Source organism: Apodemus sylvaticus, chromosome 1 (genome assembly GCF_947179515.1).
Source record: "Apodemus sylvaticus chromosome 1, mApoSyl1.1, whole genome shotgun sequence".
In the NCBI taxonomy this organism is placed as follows: domain Eukaryota; kingdom Metazoa; phylum Chordata; class Mammalia; order Rodentia; family Muridae; genus Apodemus; species Apodemus sylvaticus.
The window spans coordinates 79,997,028-80,015,121 of record NC_067472.1 but is presented as its reverse complement, the minus strand read 5'-3'; the positions used below and the strand labels follow the sequence as shown (position 1 = coordinate 80,015,121).

At 46.2% G+C, this 18,094-nt stretch overlaps 1 protein-coding gene across 4 annotated transcripts in view; it reads left to right on the top strand.

The window, feature by feature from the left end:
• Katnip (katanin interacting protein) overlaps positions 1-18,094 on the top strand; it is a 182,082-nt gene that overhangs the window by 95,943 nt on the left and 68,045 nt on the right. For all 4 annotated transcript variants that reach the window (XM_052199602.1, XM_052199577.1, XM_052199586.1 and 1 more), the window contains 2 exons: positions 4,597-4,861; positions 7,147-7,278. In XM_052199602.1, the coding sequence (XP_052055562.1) occupies positions 4,597-4,861; positions 7,147-7,278 (397 nt within the window). The remainder of the gene's footprint in view (positions 1-4,596; positions 4,862-7,146; positions 7,279-18,094) is intronic.

Below are 18,094 nucleotides of genomic sequence, written 5' to 3'. Positions count from 1 at the left end.
ACACACATACACATGCACACAGCAGAGCGGACCCTAAAGTTAAAACATAGGCAATGTGCTCTAAACAGTTGTAACCCAGGAGCTACTGGGCTGTGAGGATCTCTTATGGAATGGCTTTCTTTCTTTCTCTCTTTCTTTTTTCTTTCTTTCTCTCTTTCTTTCTTTCTGTTTTTTTCTTTCTTTAATAATCTTCATTTACATTTCAAATGCTAAAACCTTTCTCAGTTTCCCCCTCCCTGAAAACCCTCAACCCCTCTTCCCACCCCCTGCCTCCAAGTATATTAAGTATATGCCCCCTCTACCCAACCCGCTCCCACCTTTCCCCCCCTCGATTTCCCTTTGTTGGGGCATCTATTGAGCCTTCACCTGACCAAGGACCACTTCTCCCACTGATGCCTGGACAAGACCTTCCTCTGCCACATTTTTGGCTGGAACCATGTGTACCCCTTGGTTCATGGTTTAGTCCCTGGGAGTCCTGGGGCATCTGGGTGGCCAACATCGTTGTTCTTCCCATGGGGCTATAAACCCCTTCAGCTCCTTCGGACCACCCTCCAGCTCCTCCATTGGGGACTCCATGCCCAGTCCAATGGTTGGCTGCTAGCATCTGCCTCTGTATGTGTAAGGCTCTGACAAGGCCCCTCTGGAGACAACCATGACATGCTCCTTTTGGTATGCACTTCTTGACATCCATAATAGGGTTTGGTAACTGTCTATAGGATGGGTCCCCAGGTAGGGCAGTCTCTGGGTGGCCTTAACTTCAGTTTCTGTTCTACACTTTATCTCCTTTATTGCTCCTGTGAGTATTTTGTTTCCTTTCTCAGAGGAACCAAAGCACCCCCACTTCAGTCCTCCTTCTTCTTGAGCTTCCTGTGGTCTGTGAATTGTAACTTGTTTGAGCTTTTGGGCTAACATCATCAGTGAGTGCATACCATGTGCATTCTTTTGTGTTTGTGTTATCTCAATCAAGATGACACTTTCTAGTTCCATCCAATTGCCTAAGAATTTCATGAATTCATTGTTTTTAATAGCTGAATATTACTCCATTGTGTATATATACCACAGTTTCTGTACCCATTCCTCTGTTGAAGGACATCTGGGTTCTTTCCATCTATTGGGTATTATAAATAAGGCTGCCATGAACATAGTGGAGCATATGTCCTTATTACTTATAGGAGCATCTTCTGGGTATATGCCCAAGAGTGGTATAGCTAGGTCCTCAGGTTAGTACTATGTCTAATTTTCTGAGGAATTGCCAAACTGATTTCCAGAGTGGTTGTACCAGCCTGCAATCCCACCAACAATGGAGAAGTATTCCTTTCTCCCCACATCCTCTCTAGCATCTGCTGTCCCCTGAGTTTTTCATCTTAGCCATTCTGACCAGTATGAGGTGGAATCTCAGGGTTGTTTTTATTTGCATTTCCCTGATATCTAAGGATGTTTAACATTTCTTTAGGTGTGCTTTAGAGACATTTGAGTTTCCTCAGTTGAGAATTCCCTGTTTATCTCTGTACCGCATTTTTTAATAGGGTTATTTGACTCTCCGGAGTCTAACTTCTTGAGTTCTTTATATACCTTGGATATTAGCCCTCATTGGTAAAGATCTTTTCCCAATTTGTTGGTTGCCATTTGTCCTATTGACCATGTCCTTTGCCTTACAGAAGCTTTGCAGTTGTATGAGGGTCCATTTGTCGATTCTTGTTATTAGAGCATAAGCCATTATGGCCGTCTTTCTTATCAAAGGAGAACTACCACATCATGTTCCCTGTTGGTGAGCCACGTTGAAAACAATAAAGTCAGCGTTATCTGTGGCTTTTCTAGGAGTAAGGACTAGTGGCTGAGAGCAGAAGTTCCACCTCTTTCACTAATCACTGCGAGAAGTTACATGAGTTGAGAAGCTATCTTCTTTAGGGACCCCCATACTTCCAGGATTGCAGTCACATAAATGGAGAGTTGCAGGCCTATGAAGGTGGTAAAGTAGCAGAAGAATCCTGTTCATTGGCCCTGACTGAACGGATCCCAGTGTCTCATGCCTGTGTCTCATGCTGTGAATGGAGCTTCAGGCTTGGATATCAGTGGGGACTCTTCTGGGCCCTGGGACAGAGTGGAATTTCAAGGACAGTGGAAGGAATCATCCTCCTGGCTGGTTCCCATTTCTTCATCTTAAAAGTAACTGGGCCAAAATATGAACAAAGACAATTTTTCCTAGGAACTTACTCACCCCATTGAGAGTTATTACCAAGTTCAAATGATCACAGGGCTTCAGGGTTTTTGTCTGACCTGGTTATTTTGAAGATCAAAGGAGAAGGACCTGAGTGTTGTACAGAGCTCAGAGCATTAGTCTACGGGAAAAGACTGAGTTAAAGCTGATGCTGCCTGCCACTCAACAGCAGGCCACCCAGAAACTCACCTTTCCCTGGAGAGAGAAAGTCTGTTGACCTTCAACTGCCCACAGCAGCCGGGCTTTGATGACCTGAGCCAGGACCTTAGTGTGGCTCCCATGAGGCCTGTGCATGGACAGCTAGAAGATCCTACATTATCCTTTGAGCACTAGTGGTGAACCTGTGCTTGCTCTAACACAGGGCTTCTTGACCTCAACACAGTCGGCACTGTGACCAGATCATTCTTTGAAGTGGATGTTGTCTGCTGCCTTCCAGAAAGCCCAGTAGCAGCAATGCTGGCTCCCACCTACTAGCTGTCAGTAGCACTCTCCCTCAACACACATTGTGATTAAAATGGCTCTAGTCATTGCCAGATGGCCTCTTGTTAGGGAAAACTATGCCCAGTTCAGACCATGGCTTTATTATCACAATGCAGTGTCAGGGGCAGGGCAAACTGTTTGATGGAGGTCGAAATGTGGCTCAGAGGAGTAAATTAACTTGGTAAGGGTCCTGTCATCAATGTCCCCTCCTCTGAGGTGTGGATGTTTGTCCTATTCCTGCTGGGTCAGCACCCAGACTTCTACATAGTTTACTCATTCAGCACGTATTTACTGAGCCCCATTGTGCTCCAGATAGTTGTGCCGTTGCTAAGTAACCACCCCTGATACTGGTACAGTACAGGTGGGACAGAGATGAGGAGCTGGAAAAGACATCGTTTATATTGAGTTCCTGCTGCGCTGCAACTTCCCATCACCTTAGCAGCTTATCTGACAGTACTGGGAGCTGGAGATTGAAACTCACTGTCATGAGGCCAAACCCAGGCTCAGGCAGGCCTGTGTTTCTTCTTCAGGCTTCAGGAAAGAACCTGCCTAGAGGCACCTGCTTTGCTTGGCCCCATCCTTCCTATTCAGAGCCAGCACTGGGTATCTTCTCTTCTTCCTGATGTATGTTTCCATTCTTAGATCTTGTTGATGTTCCTCTTCCTGCCTCTCTCTTATGATTACCCCATAATTACATCAGGCCTGCCTTGGTGATCTGGGCAAATCCTTCATCTTGGCAAACACGAAGGGCACATGTTTGCAGGTGACAGGGAACATCTTCTGCGGACTTTTATTAAATCTACAATTATCCACTGCATGCCTCCCCCACAAGATTCACATCTGTTTTACTTGTTGAACAACAGACATTTGAGACAAGAGGAAGAAAAGATCCCTCAAACTCCAGTACTTTCAAAGCCAATCAAGGCCTGGGAGTGATTCTCTGAGTCCAGGCCCTGCCCTCACAGCCCTGGTGCAGTCCTCAGAATCTTGTCCCTCCATGGGACAGTATGCATTTGAGGATGACCCTCTACTGGGCCCCTTCCTGCCAGTAGACTGGCACTCTGGCAGCTTTTGTTTCCATGGTTCGGTTCTCTCTTCAGTGTTTGTGGTAGCTGGGTATTCTCAGAAACCATGTGGGCTCACTACAATGTCTGTAGGATTCCCTCTGTCAGGTTTTCCTCTTCTCCATAATCTTTCCTGATAATCCTGTCTCTGCTAAAGTAGCCCAAGGAATCTACAGATTCAGGGGAGAGCTTGCTATTGCTTTGGTTTTCTCTCCAGGATGTACTTTCCTGACAGCAGGTCTGCTGGGGGCAGCTTCTTCTGCAAGCCAGGTAGAAGAAACTGAGCCCTAGATCTCTTCCCCTGGCATCCCTCCCTCAGCTCTGTCTGCCACATCTTCATTTTTCTCATCTGCTAGAGGAAAGCAGACCCCTCAGCCCGTCTGTTAGAATCTGCCTAGCTAAATACCCAGACTGAGCACTGCAAGCTCTATGTCCAGTGGAACCTCAGAGTCACTACATGATAGGATCCTTCTCTTGCAGCTATGTGTCCCTTGTTTCCTGAGCCCCTGCCAGTGGCAGCTCTCACATCCAAGTGTCCATCATCAGTCAGGTTGGGTTGTCCGGCTCATTTTAAATTCACATGCAGTAAACTTAAATGCAGTAATACACCAAGCCCCTGAAACTGTAAGCAAGTCCCAAGTAAATGCTTTCTTTTGTAGTTGCCATGGTCACAGCACCCCTCATGTCTGTGACTTCTGGCCTTTGCTTTCCCATCCTCAAAGGAACCACCCCCTCCCCCCAGCATCTGACTGAGATGCTGCTGGGTTGTTGGGTGGAATTGTTCATTGGTTCCACACAAGTTCTTACCTTTCATGTCTCCTGGGCTTTCTGCAGGAACTGAGAAAAGGTCTGGGACTCAGCACAAGCCTCCAGACACAAGAGGATGACTCCAGTGATGAGTACGACTCTATTGAGGAAGACGTCCTCTCTGAGACCGAGCCTGAGGACCCTGTACTGCCAGTCCACGACAGAGATGAGTGTCCCCTTCCCAGCCATGATGCAGTGCTGAAAGATGTCCCCAAAGACCAGGAACTGGAAGGCCGGCATCCCCAGGCCACAGACACCCTTGTGGTGATGGAGTTTAACCCGACTTCTAAAAGTGAGCTCTTCTCACGAGCTTCTCTTGGCTTTGCATGTCTCAGCATCCAGTCCTAGGACTTAATGTCCCTCAGTGCTTGGAATTCAGCTCAGAGTAAATTCTAGAACATTGGTAAATTTAGCTGGGCCCTGAATACTGCAAGGGGAAAAGCTCCTAAAGACTTCCAAAGACTAAGGACCTTCCCATGGAAACTGTCCCAGTGTGTTGTAGGAGATTTAGTGGCATTTGCTTTCCAGCTGGTAAAGGCTAGAACTGGAGTAGACCCATTGTCTTCCCTTCTCCCTCCTGTCCTCACTGCCCTTCCTCCTGTCCTATACCCCCTTTTCCTCTGCCCTCTTTCTTCCTCTCCCCCTCCTATTGCTTCTCTTCTTTTATCAGATTTCCCGACTTAGTTCCATTCTAAGGTGGCTTTTAGGCATTGAGAGGCACAGTTGCCTTCCTACGATGCATGGCCTTGCAACATCACCAGAAAGCCAGTTTCTTTCTCCCCAAAGCCCAGGGTTGGCTCTCAAAAATCCCAGTAGCAGTCTACCACAGGTCACTGACAACTCAATTTATTTCTTTGGGGCTGATGAGCCAGGTTAGCTAACAGGACTAAGGGGTCTTGTCTCCACCTATTCATGTGCAGGGAAGCTATGGCTTAGGGGATCTCAGGGATAAGAAGGAAGCTAGGTAGGCAGGAATAGCTGCTGTTCATCAGCTTCTATTCTACAGAAAACAACCTTGGAAAGCAGAGGGAACATTAGTGGAACGGGGCATGAGTGGTCGGGGATGCCTGCTTCTAGGTGAGCTCTGACAGTTACAGCAAATACTGGCGGGTGTGGGATTGGGCTGCTGTAGCTGGAATCATCAGGGCAGTGCTCCCAGTGGAAGTGGCACTGCCCCAGCCTTCCTGGGGCAGGGAATAGTAGGCACAGGGGCTCCAAGAGGGGCAGAGTGTAGTGTGCCAAAGCACAGGAAAAGGGTCAGTGTGGCCAGAGCCCACTGAGCGTGAGCAAAGGAGTATAGTAGTACATACTTCCTGCTTGGGTTTGTTTTCCAGGACAGGAATTCCCTGAGTACCAAACACTGTCCCTGCCTTTGGGGTCTTTAGGTGTTTTCTTATGTGCTCTTTGGCCTCCTCTTGACACTTGACCTGTGACTTTCATGTCCTTGAAAGGTTTGACATGCTAGTTACATGTTAGTTACATTTACTCATATACATTACTCCTAGTTACATTTTCTCATATACATTATGATTCAGAAATGTGCTGGGCAGTAGTGGCACACGCCTTTAATCCTAGCACTTGGGGGGCAGAGGCAGGCAGATTTCTGAGTTCGAGGCCAGCCTGGTCTACAGAGTGAGTTCCAGGACAGCCAGGGCTATACAGAGAACCCTGTCTTGAAAAAACAAAAAACAAAACAACAAGATTGAGAAATGCATTCAGGGCAGGGCAGGCCAGGGCAGGGCTGGGTTCAAAGTGAAGCACTTGCCTGACGTGCCTGATGCCATGGTCCTTGATTCCATCCTTTTGCCACAGTACACACAAATTCATAAGATACCATCTGCCACCTGGCGTTGGAAGTCTCCTGTGTGCCACCAGTGCTAAGGGCTCTTGTAGAAACACTGATCTGAAGGGGGCAGGGGGTTGGCTGCCATCTAAACCTCCATCCAGGACAGGCCCAAGCCTTTGCATGTGCTGATTGGTCCTGAGTCTGGGACAGCCTCAGCTCAGCGCCTGGGTAATACACTAGTCATCCACGAGAATCTCTCGCCATCACTGCCCTGAGCATCTTTGCCAGCCTTGTCCTCCAGCTACACGCTTCGTGACTTCTGTCTGCATCCCCCTTCCTCTCTGTCAGCTCTCCTTGTCTCTAGCTAGACCATGAGCCCCTGAGGACTGTGAATGCATCTTCCTGCGTGCGCCCCTTCGTCTCTAAGATGCCCTGGCTGGCACCATTCCTTGGACCAGTTAAAGCCAGCACCTCACTGGCTGGCCCACCACCCTAACATTTGAGCAAGTGTCTCACCACAGTGCTGTCTCTGTGTGTGCACACTTGTTAGGGAGGCCCTCTTCTGTCTAGAAATGTTAGACACTGAAACCTGTGTCTATTCCAAGGTGTCTCATTTGTCAGTGCTGTCTATATAGTATTCCCCAAATCTCCTACTAGCAAGGTTCCTGAAACAGTAGAATTCAACAAATATTTGCTGATTGAATAAGTGAGCAAATGGTAAACAAATGTTTGAGAGAAATGCCTGCTTTCCCTGTGCTAAGTGGCTGACAGAATCCATTGCTTCCCCACAGGTAATAAAATGGACCGGATTTTATCTGCTAAGCGGAAGGAGAATGCTGAGGTCTTTATCCCCAGCAAACCAGAGTCAGTCTTGAATCCACAGGCCCCAGCTGTGTTCCCAGACCAGGAGCGAGCCTGTTCCAGTAAGTGCTCGAGGCCCTGAGTTAAGTGGATTGGGGATTGAGGTGGGTACACCCTGTGGGCACCATGATGAAGGTCTGACTTCTTCCTCAGCCTCCTTAGAGGACTAAGCTGACCTTGAGCCAGTGTTTTGATTTAGAGTTAAAAAAAACCTCAAACAAAACAGAGGCTTTGAAAAGGAATTTTCTGTGTGGTTATGAGGGTTGGCAGGTTTAATCTGCTGCCAGGGCTGTGGCCAGAGGTGTAGTCAGGGCAGTACCCAGGCATTATCTGATAGTTCACAAGTGCCAAATCTAGTAATAGGAAAAGACTTGTGAGTATAATACTTGGGGCTAGGAGATGACATTGTACTTGCTTGCTATGCAAGCCTAAGGATATGGGTTTGAATCCCCAGCACCATTAAAAAGCTATAGCAGCACATACATACATGCAATCCCAGCACTGGGGAGGCAGAAATAGGAGGACCCCTGGGACTGGCTGGTCGGTGAGCCACACTAATTAGTTCAGGTTCTGTGAGAAACCCTGATTCAGAAAAATCAAGTTAGAAAGTGACAAAAACATCTGACATAACACCTGGCTCCCACACATGTGTAAAACTGTAGATTTGTATGTCTATATATAATATACACATACACACACACATACACACACACTTCACAAAACCCCACAAGCAAGTTTCCAATAGCAACTAAAAAACTGAGAAGTTTTTTAGGGCAGGATGACCTTCAGGAGCAGCTGGATCTAGGCAATTACTCTGTCCCAGCAATCTCCCTGCCCTTCCAGTAAATACCTGTCTGAGAATGGAGGGTCCACAGAAGCCAGAGAGCAAAGATAGGGTGGGAAAGCTCAGGTTTGGCATTCATGTGGTTGGGCAGGTGCTGAGTCTCTGGCACTAGTAGTGGAGGGTCGGCCAGCCAGGCCCCAGGGTTTGTGTGTGTGCATGGCCACAGCCTCTCAGGCCATTGTGACCTCACTGGGATGTGCCACAGCCCAGTCAAAGACAACCAGCCATGCTCTCTGCAGCTGATGGGGTCATAGAGGTGCTCTGTACCCAAATGCTTTAGGTGGCAAAGGTCCCATGGCGCATGTCTGCTGGCAGAAGCTCTGGCAGCTTTGACTTCGCTGACTTTGAATAGAGAGGAGCTGGGAAGGAGGAGGAGGAGGCTGGTGGGACAAGGTGAAAGCTGCTAGCCCAGCAGCAGTGGGGGACATAGTGGTGTCCCTGTGCGGCCTCCCAATGACTTCTGCTCACTGTTCATGGCAGGAAGTTTTACTGTTGTTGCCATTGTGTACAAATGCCTCAGAGTCCGGGGTCCTGTAGTGGTGCTCATGCTCTTCCCCCCTACCTCCTCTGCATCTGGGACTCCACTCTTAGAGGGGATATGCCATGATTATTTTATCCATATGTGTCTCAGTCAGGGTTTCTATTCCTGCACAAACATCATGACCAAGAAGCAAGTTGGGGAGGAAAGGGTTTATTGAGCTTACACTTCCACATTGGACTTCACACTCCACATTCCACTTCATCACTAAAGGAAGTCAGGACTGGAACTCAAGCAGGTCAGGAAGCAGGAGCTGATGCAGAGGCCATGGAGGGATGTTTCTTATTGGCTTGCTTCCCCTGGCTTGCTCAGCCTGCTCTCTTATAGAACCCAAGACAACCAGCCTAGAGATGGCACTGTCCACAATGGGCCCTCCCCCCACTTGATCACCAACTGAGAAAATGCCCCACAGCTGGAAGTGCTTCATGGAGGCACTTCCCCAACTGAAGCTTCTTTTTCTGTGATAACTCCAGCCTGAGTCAAGATGACACACAAAACCAGCCAGTACAATATGTAACATGAAGAGCCAGTCCTAACAAAGTCCTAAATGAGCCCTCAAGCCGAACCAGCATCACAGATTCAAACAGTGCAGTCAGTAGCTACTGCATTACCAACACATCATACAAAGGAAACAGGCAGAGACATTAAGGAGTCTGTCCAAGGTCACAGCCAGCAAACCCAGTATTAAAGAACCTGGGCTGTAGAGTCTCCTTCACTTTTGCTTATGACCCATGCAGCCCCTCAGGCTCTAATCAAGCTATTCTTTGAATAGAGCATATCCAGTCAGTCTAGCCATGAGCAGCAGCATTCCTAAAACCCAAGTTTGAGTCACTTGCTACAGTTTTTTTAGTGCTCCTTAGAGTATTTTCATTATTATTATTATTATTATTATTATTATTATTATTATTATTTTAAATTACTTTTTCCAATGCTAGGTGAGGAACCTATAGTTTTATTTTCTGGTTCTGTGATAAGGTACCTAGACAAAAGCAACTTAAGTGAGAGGGGGCTTATTTTAGCCCACAGTTCTAGGTTATGGTCCCATCATGGCAGGGAAGTCACAGCGGGAACTTGAAGCAGCTTGTCACATCATCAGTCAAGAGCAGAGAACACATGCATGCATGTTCACAGTTGCTTCCATTTCTCCTCTTGTAATGGTCCAGACCCAAACACAGGGAAGGCGCCACCCACTTCTTGGCTAGGCCCTCCCATATCAACCAACATAATGGAGATACTCACAGACATGCTTGGCCTGACCTAGATAGTCCCTCATTGAGGAGGACTGTCACATTGACAATTAAAACTAAGCTTCACAGAACCTCATGCTTTACCACAGTCTGGCTCAGCCCTGAAGGATGTATATAATATTCATATCTAATATTAACACTTTTAAAAATAAACCATATTTGAACTAAAGTCACAGTGTACCCTGGATTTGTTTCCAGGCTCCTTGAACTGTGCCATGCACAGTTACTTAGAAGAGTCAAGGTGTCGACAGGAACTCCTCCACAGGTGCAGGAAAGGTTGCTCCAGGCTCTCTCCCATCTTCTGCAGCTCTGTGGTTTGTAGCAGAATGACCCAGATCCTGGCGCTCTCCTGGATATATATCTCTGTATTTGCACTTAGCAGTTCTGTAGTCAGCAGACACACTGCATCCTCCCCTGTGAGGCATCTTAGTGTCATCACTTGCACAGACCCTTTTTTCCAAAGGAAGACACAACTATATACACTGGGACTAGAATTCAGTAGGTCTGTGTGTACTATGTATGAGTGTATGCATGTGTGTGTTCTATGTGTGTATGCATGTGTATACATATGTGGGTATGAGTTCATGCGAGTATGTGTGCATTGCTAGTGACTAAACCAGAGCCTTGCACAGACAGAGCCACTGAGCCACATGACCAGCCTATCATCTTCTTAGAAGATATGGTTCAAGACTCAACTCAGCTCTATTGTCACTTTGACAGAGACTAAAAAACTATTTCATAGTCTTCTTCTCTCTCAAGTTTAGCCCTGGCCTAACAGATTGAAGAGAAATGGGAAAGGGGAGACAAGAGTAGGAAATGAGAAGGAGTCCAGGGGTGGATGGTGGGTATCTGAGGTGGACACATTCCTGGTTCCATGGTAAAGAAATGCACAAGTGCAAAGGAATCCACATATTACCAAGTCATCTGTAGGAAGTCCTATTACCCACAGTTCCTGGGAGTTGTTCCCTAGATGCTGTTTGAGATAAAGTCCTCACTTTGGACAGTTTATCAGTATTAAAGGTAGTTACCATGAAAGGTTATTGTTTTGCCACAGGCTATCCATTATCCCTGGCTCTCCTACCAGCCAAATATATTAAGTTTGGTAGTTGAGGTGAAAGTGGAAAAATGACTTTCCTACCACAATGTTCTAGGTACAATTAGATCACAATTAGTGCTGGTGTCTTCAGAAGCCAGCAAATTGATGACCAGGCCAGCCATATATGGCTTTACAGTCAGCGTCATAAAGGTACAGCATCTTTCGGTAGACCCAAATGAATTTGAGTCTTTCTTTCCTCCCTGGATGGGGAATAATGGTCTCTTGACTGACCCCAGATGAAGTACTTGGCTTTGTAATGAATATAGATTGCAGGAGAAGTATATTTCAAACCACAACACTAAGTAGAGGGAACTGGAATGTTTATACCACTGAGGGTGGGCTGCTCGCGCCTGTTAACTTGTGTTTGTGTGGTTGGTTGTGGTTTAGGTGTATAAAAAGACTTCTCCAGTCACTCTTGCAAATGAGCCTTTCTTTGTTATGGTTACCTCTCAGTTATTTGTGTCATGTTGCTTTGCCTTCTATTTCTTTTGGCCAGTGTTTACGGCCTGTATCTTGCTTTTATTCTTTTCCTTTCAAACTTTCTACATCTTTATATAAAGGTTTGTTTTTTTTTTGTAAGCAAGATGCAATTGGCTTTTATTTTTATCCTCCAATAATCTGTGTGTTTTAATGGGAGCATTTAGTCCATTTACATTTAATGTAATTGCTAATATATTTGAGTTTAGACCTGCAATCTTATTATCTGTTTTTTATTTGTTTTGCCTATTTCACGTCTCTGTTTTTTCCTCTCTTGCCTTCTTTTGAACCAATTGCCTGGTATTATTCCTCTTTCCCCTCCATATTATCTTGTTAGTTATAAATTCTTTTATTCTTTTACTCATTACTAGAGATTGTAATGTACATTCTTGACTTATTAGCATCTACTTTAAATTAGCACATTTGCTGATTCTAATTTAGTGGATAGACCTTCCGCTCTAAATGTTTATTCCCCTTCTATTTAAAACTCTATCACTATTTATTTTAACTCCCTGCAGGTTTTTAATCCCATTAGATATCATCATTATTTTTGTTGCTGTTGTTTTGTACAGTCAGTAGTGATTTTGAGGTATCTTCACTGTTAACCTTTCAGACCCCTCACTCTGGCTGTTTCCAGTCACTTTCACTGTTACCGCTTGAGTCCATTACAAGCCGTGCTCAGCTTCCAGCTTGTGGCAGCTCTTTTCGGCATCATAGGTACCTCGAGGAGGCCTCCCAGGTGCTGTATCCACCTTCTGCCTGCCTGCTCCTGGCCCTGTTCTTCTTCACAGTTCCCTCCATTGCCATGTCTTCAAACAGATTCCTTTTTATAAACCAACTTGTGTAATATTCAGACCAGAGCTGTGCTTCAGTGAAAGATTGTTTGTTTAATGAACTAGTCTGCCATTCTAAAGGGTAACCCATTTCCTGCACTCTCTAAAACACAGTTTTCCTTGTATTCCATTCTCTTTGGCTAAGCCCATACCACTGACCTTATGTCAATTGAATATGCAAATAACATGTAGCACTATCCCTCTTCCTTGCTGGTTTCCACTCCTAACCTGTATTGCTCCAGTGTCTAGCCATAAGCTTCTAAAAATACTGGAATCTCCTCCCAGAGACCTCTTGTCTTCTTGTCTTGACTTCTGGAAAGTGAGTGAACATTTGTCTTTGATGCAGAAAGTTTGCCATCCCTGTTGTCAGGGTGATCTAGGAAAGTGATAGATCAGAGACACTTCTCCCAGATAAGCCACCAGCTGCAGAAATACAGTAACACCCTCAGCATGAGTTGAGTTAGAGGATCCTGACAGCCCTGTAGTTAGTGTTCCTGTCCAAACACATGCAGCACAAGCACCATATGTCAAAGTCCAGAGTCTCATAACATTCCAGTCAGTCCTCATTAACATCAAGTGGTAAAACATCAAACTGGTTGGGTACTGGTGCACACCTGCAATCCCAAGACCCAAGAAGTGAAAGCAATTGGACTAGGCATTCAAGGTCAGACCCAGCTGCATAGTGAGTGAGTGACCAGCCTGGGCTACATGAGACTCTGTCTCAAAAAGAAAAGAAAAGGAAAATCAAACAGTCTTAAGTAACAAAGTAAGTGACTCAGTGGCTCACCATAGACATAAAGGCCATGTCTGTGGGTGAAGTCTAAGGCCTGGAAGGTCTGGGTGCTCAGGCTGTTATCAGAAGCCTATTCTTAGCTGTGTTCCTCAGATTAAGTGGTTCTCAGACTTGAACTTGCCTCAGAGTCGCGGAGCTTCCCATCCCATATACTCAGATTCAGTGGACATAAATGTGGACATTTGTTTCCAAGAGTTCTCAGATGCCTCTGTGGTTGCTGGTGAGGAAACTCACTGTGGGAACCCTTCTCACGTACAAGCAGGTAGGCACTTCCCTGGGGGCCAGAATGGCCCAGGGGGCTCCATACACCCTTTCCCTTTTTCTGCTGTGCAAATCTAAAGGGGGGGAAACTTTCCTAATAGTCATAGAGTGAGTTCTAAAATCCTGTTTCCTGGGCCAGTCTGCAGTCTCTGTGGGCAGGGAGAAGAATGCAGGAAGGGGTCCTTCCCTGAGTGACACCACAGGTGCTGTGAAGGTCCCTGGGTCAGGACGACAGAAGCAGCTGCATGTTCCTTCCATGTTGGAGTTAGTCACACAGGTCATTGTGCTAAAGCAGCTGTAGCTGAGGCAGAGAAGATGCACTATGTTTTTCTTACTTTTCTCATTGCTGTGACCAAATGACTGTCAGAGGCAATTTAAAGGATGCAGGATTTAATTTGGCTGATGGTTTCAGGTTTCTTCCCTGGTTTCTTGGACTGTGTTTCCTGGTCTGTTGTAAGACAGAACATTATGGTAGCCAGAGTGTGCCTTGGAACAACTTCTTCATGGTAGACAAGAAGCAGAGGAACCGGGGAATACAGGAAGATCCCAGTGCAAGACCTAGGCCCCAGGGACATGTCCCTAGGGAGCGACCTCATTCAACTAGGCCCTGCCCCTTACTTTTCACCAGCTCCCAGGACTGCCGCCGTCCTAGCTCCTTACAGAGAGAATCTGTTCATTGGGTCAGAACGCTGAAGATCTAGACTTGTCGGGAAATAACTCATAATCACATAGAGGTGTGTTCCACTAATCTCCCAGGCTGATCAATTTGACAACTAAGATTAATCATCACATACTTACATAAGAAAATGCATGTCACTGGGTCCATCTGATAAAGCTCAGATCAGAAGCTGCTCCTGGTATTTGTTTGTTAGAGCAGTGATTAGTTAGGGTTCTCTAGATAACAGAGCTGATAAGGTGGATGGATGGATGGATTCATGGATGCATTGATGATGGATGGGTGATTAGATCGATAGATAGATAGATAGATAGATAGATAGATAGATAGATAGATAAAGACAATTTATTGAAGTGGTTATCAGGGTGGTCCAGCTAGTCCAACAGTGGATGAACTTGCCAGCAAGAACAAGAACAAGTAGGCAAAGAGCAAAAGCTTCTTTCTTCCATGTCATTTACATAGGCTGCCACCAGAAGGGGTAGTCCAGATTAAAGGTACCTAAATCTTCCTGCCTCAGAAGTTCCACTAGAGGTTGGTCCTCTCACTTCAAATTATTTCCTTCTCAGATGTACTTAGACACTTGGGTTTTAGTTAAAAATCATCAAGTTGAAAACTAAGAACAACTATCACAGTGTTGAACATTCCCAGCCAAGTTCCTTGGGACACAATAGCAGACTGGCCATGGAAGTGAAGCCATCCTTAGCCACTTGTCTGGCCACTGCAAGCTCACTGCAAAGCTGTGTACTTTCAGGCTCATATGGCATAAATTTATCTGTGGCTCAGAAAGATATAACACCCATGAGGAAAGAGATGTCATTTTCATCTAGATCCATAGTTGCCTTCCTTGAAAATCATACAGCAGGGATGCAGGAAAAGATAGCAGCTGAAGAATGAATGTTCAAGTGAGATGGTTAGCTTCCTTGTCAGATTGACAGGATTGAGAATCACATAGAAGACAAAATCTTCAGGTATATGTGGAAGTGTTTGCAGAAAGGTTAGGTGAGGTGGGAGACCCACCCTTAATGTGGAGTAGCCCTACTCCGTGGGCTGAATGGGAGGGGGAAGGGCAGCTGAACACTCTTTCCTCTGTGATTCTTGACTTTGGGCGGTGTTGGCCACTGTCTCAGCTTCTGCTGCCACAGCTCTATTATAATAGACTGTTACCCTCCAACTGCGAGCCAAGATTCCTTGATTTGCTTTTTTTACTATGCATTTGTCACAGCATTGAGAAAAGTAATTATTATACAGGGCTGTAGGTAGCACCTGCCACGGAGAGACCACAAACTAGAGTATGCATCAACAAGCCAGGCATGCCAGCCATTGATTATTCCTGCCTAATAATTTCTCTGTAGTGAAATGCTTCAAACAGTAGTCCTATCATTCTTGATCTCTCTGCTTTAGCCTCCTGAGTGCTGGCATCACATCTTCTGGGAAATGCTGTGATCTCCATTACAGTGTGGCCTGTGCTCAAGGTGGGGAGTCTGTAGGCATGGGAGAAGTAGCCTAGTGTTAGGAGCCTCTTAGTGCAGCCGAGGTGGGTGGAGTTCAGCAGAGAGACTTGGGTGTTTTAACATGTCCCACTTAGAATTTGGAGATGAACATCTCCCACAGTTGTCTGGCAGTCTCTAGGCCAGTGGACATGTGACAGCAGAGGGAAGACTCACTGTGGAAGCTGGAGTACTTCTGCCAGGTGAACTGTCAGAACCACTTCCCACTGCAGACATTCGTTGTCATAATGAGCCACAATTCCGAGGCTGCCCAGTAATAGACCCTTTACAGATTTAGGTGGCTATGTTTTCTGGAGGTTCACTCCATTTTCTTAAGGCACAACATCTGTAATGGTGTGAATAGAAAATGTCCCTTGGACACATGTGATTGGTCTGTGGCTATTTTGGGAGGCTCTGGAAACTGGAAGGCAGGGCCCCACTGAAGGAAGTAGGTCTTTGGAGACAAGGACCTTGGAGTGGCCCTTTCCTCCCTCACTGTTCCTTTCCTACCATGAGGTAGACAGCCTCCTCCTCCCTGTCTCACTGCTTTGGTTTGCCTCCTGTGGGCTGGGGACAGTGGGCTGGAGCGCTGGGGTGTTTCCTCCTCTTCTTTCCTTATGGTATCCATTTGGTCATGACAACAAGAGAGCTGACTAGCATAGCATATAACCACACAGGCTTCCCTGTGGGCTACTACCTTGTGATCACCACAGTGGATGCTTGCTGATCTACATTTCATCCTTGCCACTGCGGTAGTTCCTGGGTGACCCTCAAAGCCCCTGGCATGTAGTCAGAAGCCCTTTTACTATGGTTCTGAATTAAAGCCTGTTGAGGCACAGCTGATAGAGAAGCAGGTCACCTTCTGTAGGTGCTTTGTGCTGAATTGGATTCATGGCCAACCTCCTGAATGGTACACCTTTTGTTTTAGATAAGAGAAGAAAACCAAACACCAGGGAAGTGTAGGGAGTACAGTCACTGGAAGAGGGATGGTTCTCCCTCCAAAAAGGGCAGTTTGGTATAAATTAAAATGTGCAATTTGGCTTTTGCTAGTAGCTCAGATTTACAGAGTGAATAAATCCACTACTCCCTGGAACCAAGATGAGAATAAATTCATTGTCGTGTGACATTCAGGCCAGTGTTGGTGCAAGTGAGAGATGAGGGCGTCCAAAAGAGTTAAAGGGTGGTTGCAGTAGGAGGAAGCACACAGAAAGACGTGGCCATCAGCAGTGTGCCTTGGGGGACTCTGTGTTCTGGGAAGGCAGCAGCAGTCCAGCAATGTTGACTGCAGCTTTCCCACCAGTAAGTTATATGTTAGTAAAATGAGCCAGTTGAAGCCAGATTAGATTAGATTAAGTATAAATTTACTGGGAAGCTGCTCTTGGACAAGTTCACTGGCCCTAAGGACCAAGGCCAGAGAAGTCACCAAGGGAAGAAAGGGTGAGGAAAAAGAGAAAGAAAGGCTATGTGCAGAGAGAGAGCAGAGAGAGAAAGAGAAGAAGAGGAAACCAAAAATATCTGGTTTATATGAGGAAGAGCCTCTGGGGGAAGATTAACCCAGCCCCTGAGCTGGAAAATTCAGAGTTGGGGGGTAGGTTTTGCCAGGTAGGAACTAAGGAGCTTTGAAGCCCACTTGAGGCCTTGACATGCCTGGAGAGCCTAGCTGCATGCTCCCCATCCCTCCACAATCATTTTTACCTTGCCGATCCATTCTAGCACCTCCCCCACCATTCTTCAGCATGCCAAGCTCCGCCGCCCTTAGGACCTTAGCACCTGCTACCCCTTGGTCTACAGTAGCCTCCTTGTGTTGGTATTCATGGACTTGCTGCCTCCAATCTCTCTCAGGTATCTTCTTCTCTGATTCTGCATCTTGAGTGATGGTCTACTTTCATCATGTCTAGCCCTTTCCTCTGTGCCTACTCCATGTCTCTAAGGTCAGTGAAGGCTGGTGATAGCTGTCTCACCTATTGCTGTAGCCGTGCACCCAGAGCAGTGTCTCCCTTAACCAGGGAAGCCTGCAGTATGGTGTGGGTCAGGAGCCTGCCACTCTGCACCTCTCACCAGACTGGGGCCCATTCCTGCTTCAGACACCCTGGAATCACAGCAAGTTTATAGGTTAGGATCTCCAGCCCAGAGAAGCCCAACACCATGGCCTTTAGCTTCCCCACCTCATTGCTTCCTACCTCATAGCTATTGTAGACACATGATCTTTTGTACCGAGTGTAGTCCTCACTACCCTTTACCCACCCATACATGAATATGCCACTGTGCCTGGTTCCCATGGAGTTCCATAACATTAAGGACTCCATAGAAATGCCACATTCTCCAGCTTTTGCTTTTCTTTTTTTCTTCTTTCTTTCTTTTTTTTTTTTTAAATTTATTTAGTTATTTATTTATTATATGTAAGTACACTGTCACTGCCTTCAGACACACCAGAAGAGGGCGTCAGATCTCATTACGGATGGTTGTGAGCCACCATGTGGTTGCTGGGATTTGAACTCAGGACCTTCAGAAGAGCAGTCAGTGCTCTTAACCACTGAGCCATCTCTCCAGCCCTCTTTCTTTCTTTTTTGAAAAAGAATATGAAAAAGCATTTATCTCCATGAGGAGCAGAGTCCTCTGTGGGGAA